General features: G+C 42.2%; 1 protein-coding gene across 1 annotated transcript; it reads right to left on the bottom strand.

Annotated features, from left to right (window-relative positions):
• Window positions 1–1,094: 1,094 nt before the first annotated feature.
• On the bottom strand, window positions 1,095–9,322 carry LOC134456916 (B-cell receptor CD22-like). Its single transcript, XM_063208569.1, has 5 exons — window positions 9,130–9,322; window positions 8,281–8,613; window positions 5,588–5,842; window positions 3,328–3,591; window positions 1,095–1,686 (listed from the first exon to the last, which is right to left on the bottom strand). Exons 1-5 carry the CDS (start codon window positions 9,320–9,322, stop codon window positions 1,586–1,588), a joined length of 1,146 nt encoding a protein of 381 aa, XP_063064639.1. The 3' UTR covers window positions 1,095–1,585.
• Window positions 9,323–10,555: the final 1,233 nt, after the last annotated feature.

Genomic DNA, 10,555 nt, shown 5'->3' with positions numbered 1-10,555 from the left:
GTACGAGCAGTCGTAAAGGTTTACGTTTGCACTTGCGTCGAGGCGTCGAGATGATTGGATAAGTGACAGCGCAGCTCAGCAAGCAATTGGCTCTCGTTACCGGACAGGTGGGAGTGAAGCCGGCAAACGCCATGTTCGCGTAGCCAAATGCTCTCGTTCATTCCTATGGAAGGTTTCATGAGTGATTCGTCTCGTATAAGACCGTCTCTGGTATACATGCAGGCATTACAGTCTGAAACGAAACATTACAGTCTGCTTTTTGCTTCTTAAAAAAAAAGATAATATTTGAGAATTTTTCGAGAAAGTTTGAGTTAAGTTTAATACAGTTTTTTACACACACACACACACACACACACACACACACACACACACACACACACACACACACACACACACACACACACACACACACACACACACACACACACACACACACACACACACACACGTACGTACGTAGGGTGCATTCAGCTAAATTGGGCCACTTTTTGGCAAATTCAGAAAGACTGATGAAATCTGAGGAACATCAATACATTACCCAAACTTAAGTTTGATTGCGAAAAGTGACACATAATCTTCATTTCATGACATAAAACAAGATGATTAATGTACAAATTATACATTTTTACAAGTTTTAGTGACAGGTGTGTCATCCTGGATGGAAAAAATGCATTCAGGTAAAATGGGCCACCTATTCAGGTAAAATGGGCCACCTATTCATTCCAATGGTAAAACTAAGAATTGCACAAAAGAAAAACAAAATTAGTGATGATTTTAATATTCCTCCATTTTTTTGTTTTCAACACATCTGTTTCCAAAAAGATATCACAACTTCATTAAAAGAGCTCATCTGACACCTCCATCTTCAATAATAGTCACATTGTTTTTGTAGAAAATCTGAATGGTAATTCCCATAGAAAAAACGGCCCCAATTACCTGAAAGGGGCAGCCCACTTTACCTTAACATGTACAGCCAAAATGGGCCGATGGGATTTTTGAAATTTTAAAGTTGCCAATGTTTCCACAACTATGTTTTTCCAGATTAAAGGCACACATTCAAATCTAAAAGCATACCCATTTTTTCCACTTTTTTATCACATCTGAAAACAGTATCATCCTTATTTTATCTAGACGATTTCTTATTTTGGCAAGACTGAAAATTCACTTTCTTCTGTCAGTCTCCATATGAGGGTTCCCCCTGCCCATCAAAAAAGTGTTATGCAATTCAAATGACTTGTAACAGATAGAGTACTAATGTTGCAACAATCTCAGCACATTTGTGGTGGTTGGTCTGTAAAATTAAAAGAAATGAGACACCCAATACGTATCCGGCCCAATTTAGCTGATGGTGAAATTTATCTGAACTGATCATCTGAAATATATATTATGATGTTAGAACAAAAAAACAAACAAAAATACAAGAGTATCAATATCAATAACTGTTCATGACATTCAGGAATTCAGAGAGGACAATTGATTAAATGAAAATTGATGAGTGATAATTACATTAACATGTAATGGTAATCGACATTGAAACAAACAATTCTTTCCGGGCAGGTCAAGAAAAATCCCATGTTGCTCTTTGTTACTGGGGCTGCTGGCGGCGCCTCCTCCAAAGGCAAACTGCTGCGATCACCAGCGCCAGGACACAGACCACTGTCCATGTTCCAATCACCACAGCATCTCCTGAAGGACAGATACAAAAGGAGAGAGGGATGGATATAGTAGATATAATGAGGATTTGTGAACGCTATAATCTGCAGCGTGAGCACGCCGGCCGGTTCACGATTACGTGGTGCGGGAACGGGCACCGGCACGATTCTCAGTTGGCCTGTGTGTGGCTTATGCACTTCATACTTATGCATCTCATAAGTTTACACCTACTATATGGCTATATGTAGAGCGCTCATTTCAAAACTCTGGATTTAAAAACATCCCTGTTAGGGATGGCTAAAAAAAATATCAGCATTTAGAACTATCTGCGTAGGCCTACATGTAATAAGCACCTCAATGCAATGCAATTCCAGGTCATAAACGTGAAGTGGAAAAACTGCACTCACAAGCTCAGCCTCATTATCATTTATTCAATCACCATGTCCACAGTAAACTCATCACAGCACTAAGCCATCATCAATGTGTAATATGAACAAAGGAATGAGTGCATCTTATTAGTGAGGGTGTAAGGTCACAGGTTACAGCTGATTCACATGATGACAGTTGGGCTGCACCCGTGGGGGTCTGCCCATTGGTCAGACAGCCCACAAGTCAGACAGCCCATAAGTCAGACACTAATGGTTAAAGGAACAGACCACCCTTTTTTGATTTTCACATATTTGCAGTATTTCCAAGCAGTATTCATGAATGTGCATATCATTTTCGTCTATGTGTTTGCATTGCCTCGTCTAACAGTATAACCAAATTAAGCATAGCAATGCAAGTCTATGGTACAAATTAAAACATCATCAAATGTACTTCTAAACCACTTTAAAATGAATGTAAAATTCACCAGATTGTAAAACTGCAATTTAATTCCGTCTAGTGATCACTTGTGGCTTGATGCTAAAGTTACCAGTTACTTCCAGTGATTATGCTAAGCTATGCTAATAATTCTGATCTGATAAATCTAAGTGCTGAAAACACTGAGGCGAAAATGATATGCACATTCATGAATAATGCCGGGAAATACTGCAAATGTGTAAAAATCAAAAAAGGGTGGTCTGTTCCTTTAAGGTTAGGAATTATTTGGTTTGGGCATAGTTTTAAATTTTCAGTTAACTTAAAGGATAGTTCCGGCGTAAAATGAAAGTTTCACCATCAATTTCCCACACCCCAAAATGTATCTTATGATGAGCCATTCCGGGAAATACCGCGCCGTTATGGAGTTAGCTTATTTTAAGCTTTTTGGCGAATAACGCAGCCAATACATCATGGCGGGGCCCATTTGTAAATATTATTTTCTGATGTTTCCCCGCTATAAACAACCTCAAAAACGCTACACACTTCATCACAAAGGTCTCGTCAATCACACCAAGGCACAGAGAAGATCATCGGACCACACAGTCTTTCACTGGCCAGTGTTTTCAGAGGTGTCTCACTGTTGCAACTCTCTAGTCTGACCCGTTTTTTCATTTTACGCCGGAACTATCCTTTAAAAGTGAATATTTACAAAATTATGCCACCAAAAATATTGTGTACTGACAGACCTTAATGATGATTAATGACGGTTAGGGTTAGGCATTGTTTTGGTTTGGTCATAATACGTGTTTGGTCGGACTAATGGGCTGTCGGACGAATGGAATGTAACCCCCGTCAGGAGTCACAACTCACCATAGTTTTCCACAGTCACAATCACAGTCATTCTAGCTGAGTCTTGTCCCTGAGTGTTTGTGGCCATACACTCGTAGACGCCCCCGTTGGTTACGTTCATGGAGTAAATCTCCAGTGTATCACTCTTCTGATTGGACAGCACTGTGCCGTTATGCCTCCATTGATAGAAGGGTGTGGGGTTAGCATTAGCGTGGCATGCTAACGTTAGCGTGTTGCCCGCCTTGGTGGTCACATTGCCGGTGATGTTCAGCATTCTGGGTTTGTCTTGATGGGGTGGAGGGAGACACAGAACGATATTACATTGTAGTTACACAAAAGGAAATGTGGTGATTTTCAGATAAAAAGGTGTAGTAACATGGCAGGAACCCTTAGTTGTCCAATTGATATCTTGAAATCAATGGCCTCACTGGCCCCACTGGCAGTAAACTCAGGGTGCAGTTCTTGAGAACATACACAGGGCTGGACTGGGCATCTGACATCCCGGGCATTTACCGATGGGCCCTGTACCCTCATGGGCCCCTATTTTCAGAAATATATAAAACAAATAAGTAAAAAAGGTTTTTTTTTTACATTTCTGAAAATAGGGGCTCACGAGGGTGCGGGGTCCACCGGTGATTCAGTTCAGCACCGCTAATTATGAGGGGCCCCTTTTAGCCAAAAGTGCCCGGGCCCTATTTCTCCACCAGTACAGCCCTGTCTATACTTCAGCAACTTAGCAACACCACTTTACTTTACTTTCACGTATAGATGACACACTGATTTGAACCGACTATCGCATGTGTCCAATAGGCCTTTGCAAGTTAAGGCGTGCTCCACAACGCCCTGTGACAGGTTAGGTTTAGGGATGGTTTTGGTTCGGACAATTTAGCTAGAAATTCGCCAAATGTCGCACTTCTTGGCAAAAGTAAAGCAGCAGAAACATTTGCTTTACTGACAGGTTAAGTTTAGGAATGGTTTTGGTTAGGGCACAGCAAAGTTTATTTGCGTTTAGCAACAGAAATGCGCTGTGGCAAAAGAAAATCGCCGATATGGCGGGAAAACGGTGCAAACCTTGTTGTGTGTCAAAAGTGCATGAAAGCGCTTTACCGTTGTGTCTGAGAAGCATGCGTTAATTTCAAAAGTCGTCGCACCAACAGGCCGAATGCACTAGCGTGCAATACATACGCTAAAACATGACAGCCTCCCCCTTTACAGATATGGGGTCCTGATTTATTGTAGGCTACGACAAGTAGCTTACTGTATGTGCCTAGCCACAACAGGCCGCAAGTACACTAGGCCCGGCAGCATATTTATTTAACCATAGATTCTGATGTGCAGATTCTATGCTTTACAGTGATAACCTTACACAAGGCAATCTGGTGATATGTCATGAACTAGTGGCCTTTTGAATGTGTTCAATTCTTAAAGTAGAATTCAGCTCCTCATGTTTCTCTTGCCCACAGAAAAGACATAAAGCTATCCCTTTTAAAGACAAAATGCTTTTATATAGACCAATACTGTTTTCTGATGAATTGATCAGCTTCTTTAAGACCACAACTTGCAAATCACAAAATCAAGGAAAAAGACGTGTTTATTTGCAATTTTCTCTGTTTCACTCGGGTCTGCTTGTGGCCTGTTTTCTAGTCACATATAGAGCCATTTCATAGATGTGGGTAGAGCCTGTCCACTAAAAACTCAAAATACAGAAGATTGGCCGGTAAATGTAGAAGCACAGGAGTACTTTATACCTTCTATCTTGTGGCCTCTTACTGCAGATGGACCATCGACGGGCCTATTCACTCTTCACTGAAAACACTCAACCTACCACATCATAACACCATTGCTTTGACAACGCAAATGCCTTAAAGTGATACTGTCCCATTTTCGGAAATAAGCTTATTTTACACCTTCCCTTGAGTTAAATAATAGGGTTTTACCGTTCTCCTATACTTTCAACCGTTCTCTGGGTATGGCAGTGCAAATTCTACCTCCAAGCTAGCAGTTAACATTGAGTCCTATGAGACCAGCTGGCGGCTAACTGGTCTCATAGGACTCAATGTTAACTGCTAGCTTGGAGGTAACCTTTGCACCGCCCTACCCAGAGAACGGTTGAAAGTACAGGAGAATGGTAAAACCCTATTATTTAACTCAAGGGAAGGTGTAAAATAAGCTTATTTCCAAAAATGGGACCGTATCACTTTAAGACACCCACCAAGACTTTTTGGTACAATAGGGTTATACCAGAGGCTCTGCTCTTAGGGGTTAAAAAATGTCAACTCACAGTAGACGTCCACCATCATCTTGGCAGTCTGATTACTCCCAATGCCGTTGCCAACACTGCAGCTATACTCCCCTGAGTGGTCCACAGATACCGACTCTATGCAGAGTTTACCGCTGTTCTCCTTCTCCAGAGTGATGCTGTTGCGTGTCCAATTGTATGTGGGGATGGGGTTGGCCTCTGCATAGCAGAATAGTTCCAGTGCGTTGCCCACCCCTACGTTCACATTACCACTGTGGTTCAGGCCTATGGGGCCATCTAAAGAAATACAGTAGGAGAGTGTTAGTTGATTGAAGTATTAATAGAGTTGTTTATATATATATATATATATATATATATATATATATATATATATATATATATATATATCACTTTTCCACTGTGGTTCAGACAAGTACATGATAGCCTGATTATCATCGACTTTCAAATCTCTTGCAGACTTGGTCTGACCTAGAGCATAACAATGCACGTTTCCCAAATGGCCTGATTAACTCGCCTCCCTCAGTTTGCTACTGGTCGAGGTCAGAAAAAGCTGTGCCAAAGTTTAAATCAAACATTTTATTGCCGTTGAAACTGCTAAAAGTTGATTGGTTCCCGACAAAGTAGGTGGAGTTCCCGACTTTTCCGGAGATCAGAAACGACATTGGTCTTGGCCTGATTAGAAGCAACGCAAAAAATAAAAAATAAAAATAGGTGTTGTCACTAGGAGGACATGGCTTAGCTAACAGCTTGAGGCTGTCTATAGTACAAACCCCAACTCCGATGAAGTTGGGACGTTTGGTAAACAGTGAAAAAAATCAAAATGCTACCATTTTCAAAACATTCAATCTATTCATTAGATGGAGAATAGTGAAAAGACAACATATTAAGTGTTAAAACCAAGAAAAAATATTGTTTTGGGGGCAATATGTATTAATTTCTAATTTGATAAATCCATCACGTCTCAAAAGAGTTGGGACGGGGACAATAAATGGCAGCATATGTCGAGGAAGACTAACAATAAAACAAAATTCAACACTTAACCGTTAAATACATTAACCGATGAGATGATTTTATATAAAAAACAGTGTTAATTCCAATCTTGGACATGATTTCACCAGCGTAAATGGTGGGTGTATTCCTTGTCATCTTTTGCAATGTTTTCCTTTCTGTAGTGCTTACAGTGTGACAGCTCTTGACCAAAAACCCACCGTTTTATCACCTGCTGGTCCTTATGATGGAGCCAAACTGTTAAAACATAGTAGAGAATCCAATTTGACCTTACTATGTGGCAGTGATCGAAGATCTCCCTTCAAAATATGATGCATGAGTGGCTTTTCATGCTGTTTAACACCCATTTATACCATCCAGCACTGTATTTAACTCTACAGATGAGTGAGAACATCTTAACCAATGCACTACTGCACCCGCATTCCATCATGGAGGCTGACTTTTGAAGCTAGCACTAACACAAGTTGGATGGTCCATTTTCACTGTAGCACAGGATGTGCAATGCTCTATTATTGTCAAAAAGAATGGACTTCTACAACTTCTACTGACTTCTGTAAACAAAGGACAGTTTCCCATGTCTTCTGGGTCTATTTCAAGTGAGCTCAGGTGCTTAGGAGAATGTTACACCCCTGTATCATTTTCATGCATTAAGCATTCTTAATATGGTAAATTTTCAATAGCTCTAATTCCTGGAGTGCTAGAGTGAGACTACAGCCAATATATATTTCATGATGTCATGAACCTATACAATGATTTTATTAACAAAAATATGTCTTATATACACTCAATCGTGGTAAATCAAAGTGAATTCAAAAATGCATGTAATAACTATGGTAATTATTCCCTTTGCATCTTTAATTCTGAGTGACTCAGCCTCTCTGTGATGATCTTATACCTGGACACCTATATTGTCCGTCAGTACAATTCATTTTGAAATGTTCTTCTTTGTTGTTTTATCTTATTTGGATGTTTACTAAATTTCACTGATTCCCGTCCCAACTCTTTTGAGACGTGTTGGATTTATCAAATTAGAAATGAGTACATATGTCCCCCAAAACAATATTTTTTCTCGGTTTTAACACTTAATATGTTGTCTTTTCACTATTCTGTATCTAATGAATAGATTGAATGTTTTGAAAATGATAGCATTTTGATTTTATGCACTGTTTACCAAACGTCCCAACTTCATCGGAGTTGGGGTTTGTAATTCATGAGGGAAGATGTAGGGCCAGAAAAATCACTTTTAAATCTGCAAAACAATCAACGAAGAGACATGTGACACAGTGTCAGTGTGTATGTTTTTGAGATTTTGGTCAAAGGAGACAGAACGCAAACTTAATCTACGGGGCTGTTTATACATACCCAGGTATTTTGGTAAACGCAGACTTTTCCATTCGTTTGTTGAGGTTTTCCCTCTATAAACGAGGCTTCACAAAAACTACAGCAAGTGGAGATTTTTAAAAAACTCTGGTTAGCTCTTCTTTATAAACAGAGATTAACGGAGACTTGAATGGCACTCTCCTGACCATGCCTTTGTTTATCAAAATACCTGGGTATGGGGCAACCACACTCTGTGCTCGCTCACCAGCGCCCCTAGGTGAACTGCAGCCAAATTCTGTAAAACAGCAAGCGAGGCAACTGTTTGTAGACCGCCTGTGGGATGTATGAATTGACAATATTACAGATCCCAACATTAAGGCACTTACACAGTACTTCCAGCTGGATGCTGTTGGACCTTGTGACAGGGATGGGTTTAGACGTATTCAGGTCCAGTCTGGCGGCACAGCTGTAGATAGCCCCACGGTCCAGTCTCGAAGCCGTGATGGTCAAATTATCAAAGACATTGGCATGGTCTATGTCGATAAAGGAGAACCGTGTGTAATCTGACTGTCCCACCGCCTGGTCTCCTCTGTACCAGATGATAGTGAGGTCCTGGACTGGGGCCACACTCTCCACGGAACAGCCCAGGTGGTACTGTTGACCCTCTATCAGTGGTTTAGTGTGGTTTACAACTGTAGCCGTCACACTTTTGGGAGATACTGAAATAAGACACACAGACAGTATACAGTGTGAATAGGATGTCATTTATGTCATAGCTCTTTGGATATATTGTAATAAGTGACTATGTTTGGAACTATGAAATGTGATTGCGACTCCGGGCGAGTCTACCTGATGGGTGGGGGGAGTGTAATGATTGTTTATGTTATGCTGATGGGTTGGGTATTTGGTTGTGGAGCGGGGAGGGATCAAGGATAGCAGTTGGTTCCTGTTAATTACTTAATGGTCTACACCTGTGGGCTAATTGGAAGGCGCTGTGGCTCATTACAGGTGATGGTGGCGTTTGGGAGCTGGGAAGGAGTGGAACGCTTTCAACGTCGAGTCGCACTCGCGGTTGGGGGGTGGTTGCCGTTCGTAGTCGCTTAGGGCTACTGTCGGCGAAGACAGACAGCGGGCAGTGTGAGAGAGGGCCGGGCTGCTAGGAGTGGAAGCTGTAGCGTGTGCCTTCACGCCAAGCTACGCTCACGGTTGGGGGGCGGGTGCCGTTCGTAGCCGACTAGGGCTGCCGATGGTGAAGCTAGTCAGTGGGGTGCGAGGTGAGTAGGGCCGGGAACTATAGGAGTGTGAACTCGACGGTTTCACTTTCCAGCAGGGCTTTCTGGTTTCCTGCACATCCCAGTAGTCTCCGGCGTGCTCTGTTCGGCATCCGGTGCCATTACCTAGACCCAATGGGAGGGTCTTGCTCAACATCACCTAAATTTTAATCCACTTTGTGTATGAATGTGTGTGTGTGTGTAGTGAGTTTTAATTATAGCTCTGTGTACGGGCGGGGTGGGTCGAGTAACCAAAGAGCATTTTATAGCCTTAAAGGTGATGTTGATGTTTCTAGTGTGCTGTGCTTTGGTGGGAAACGTGTGCGGTTTGAGGGGGGCAGACATTCAAATTCAGTAGCCTAGGCCTACTTTAATGGGGATTTTGCATGTTCAAAGTGTGTGCCCTTGTGGGGAATGTATTGGGTTTGATGTGTGCCAGCATTCGAATTTAGTACTAGAGCTACTGTGGGTTTGTAGTGTGATATCCACGTCCTATGAGTGTAAACCAAAGTGTGCAGTGCCTATGGGGGAAACTGGGTTATGCCTAGGCTATGCTGCCCTTCGAATGTCAAAGCCTGTATTTTTACAGTGTGAATTAGTAGCCTAATAGTCTGCCATTCGTTGGCCGTGTACACTGTGTTTGTAGTGGTGTGCTGCTATTTCATGAGTTGTTGGTTACTGGGGCTTGGCCGCCCCCACCCCGTGACAGGCTTTTTATGAATTTTGTAATACATAAAGGATCATTAAAGGTCTGCCTACTCTGTTCTCCGACTGACACTCAAGGTTTATTACAATATGTTATTTTTCTTGTTGTAAACTAGGAGTAAATAATATGCCTTTTTATTAACTGGCCCCTGGCAGTGATTCGCCAGAGCTTCAAGACTGCACAGAACAGATTCACTTACCGTAAACGGTGACAGGTACTTCTCGCTCACATGACCTATCTTCACTCTTTGTGTAACATATTAGAGCAAAAGAGTCAGTAACGCTGGTCAAATTCCAGACAATCTGCTGTGTGCCCTCTTGCTTAGGACCCGCCCCTGGTGCCTCCCATCCCATGGAGTCCACAGGCAGGGGAGCAGTGCAGACTGCTGAGGTCGGGTCTCCATACCTCACAACGAGATGAGGGGGCTCGACAACCGGATTCAGCTCACCGCAGTCATCTGTGAAAGAAAGATCCAGATAGGGAGCTCTATCGCACGGGATGCGTCGTGTGTCCACAAAATTAAATTAATCTATAACGGTAGTGGTGCCGTCACGATATAGCCCCGTTTTTCGTGGTTGGGCCACTCTTCCGCGGCCAATGCATTTGACTTGGCTGTCCCACTCGTGGTTGATTTACGATTGATGGACCTGTCAAGCCTCCAGGTGATTTCACGGAGAGAAGCGA

This window comes from Engraulis encrasicolus, chromosome 1, assembly GCF_034702125.1.
Source record: "Engraulis encrasicolus isolate BLACKSEA-1 chromosome 1, IST_EnEncr_1.0, whole genome shotgun sequence".
Taxonomy (NCBI): Eukaryota; Metazoa; Chordata; class Actinopteri; order Clupeiformes; family Engraulidae; genus Engraulis; species Engraulis encrasicolus.
This window is presented reverse-complemented; position numbering and strand designations above follow the sequence as displayed.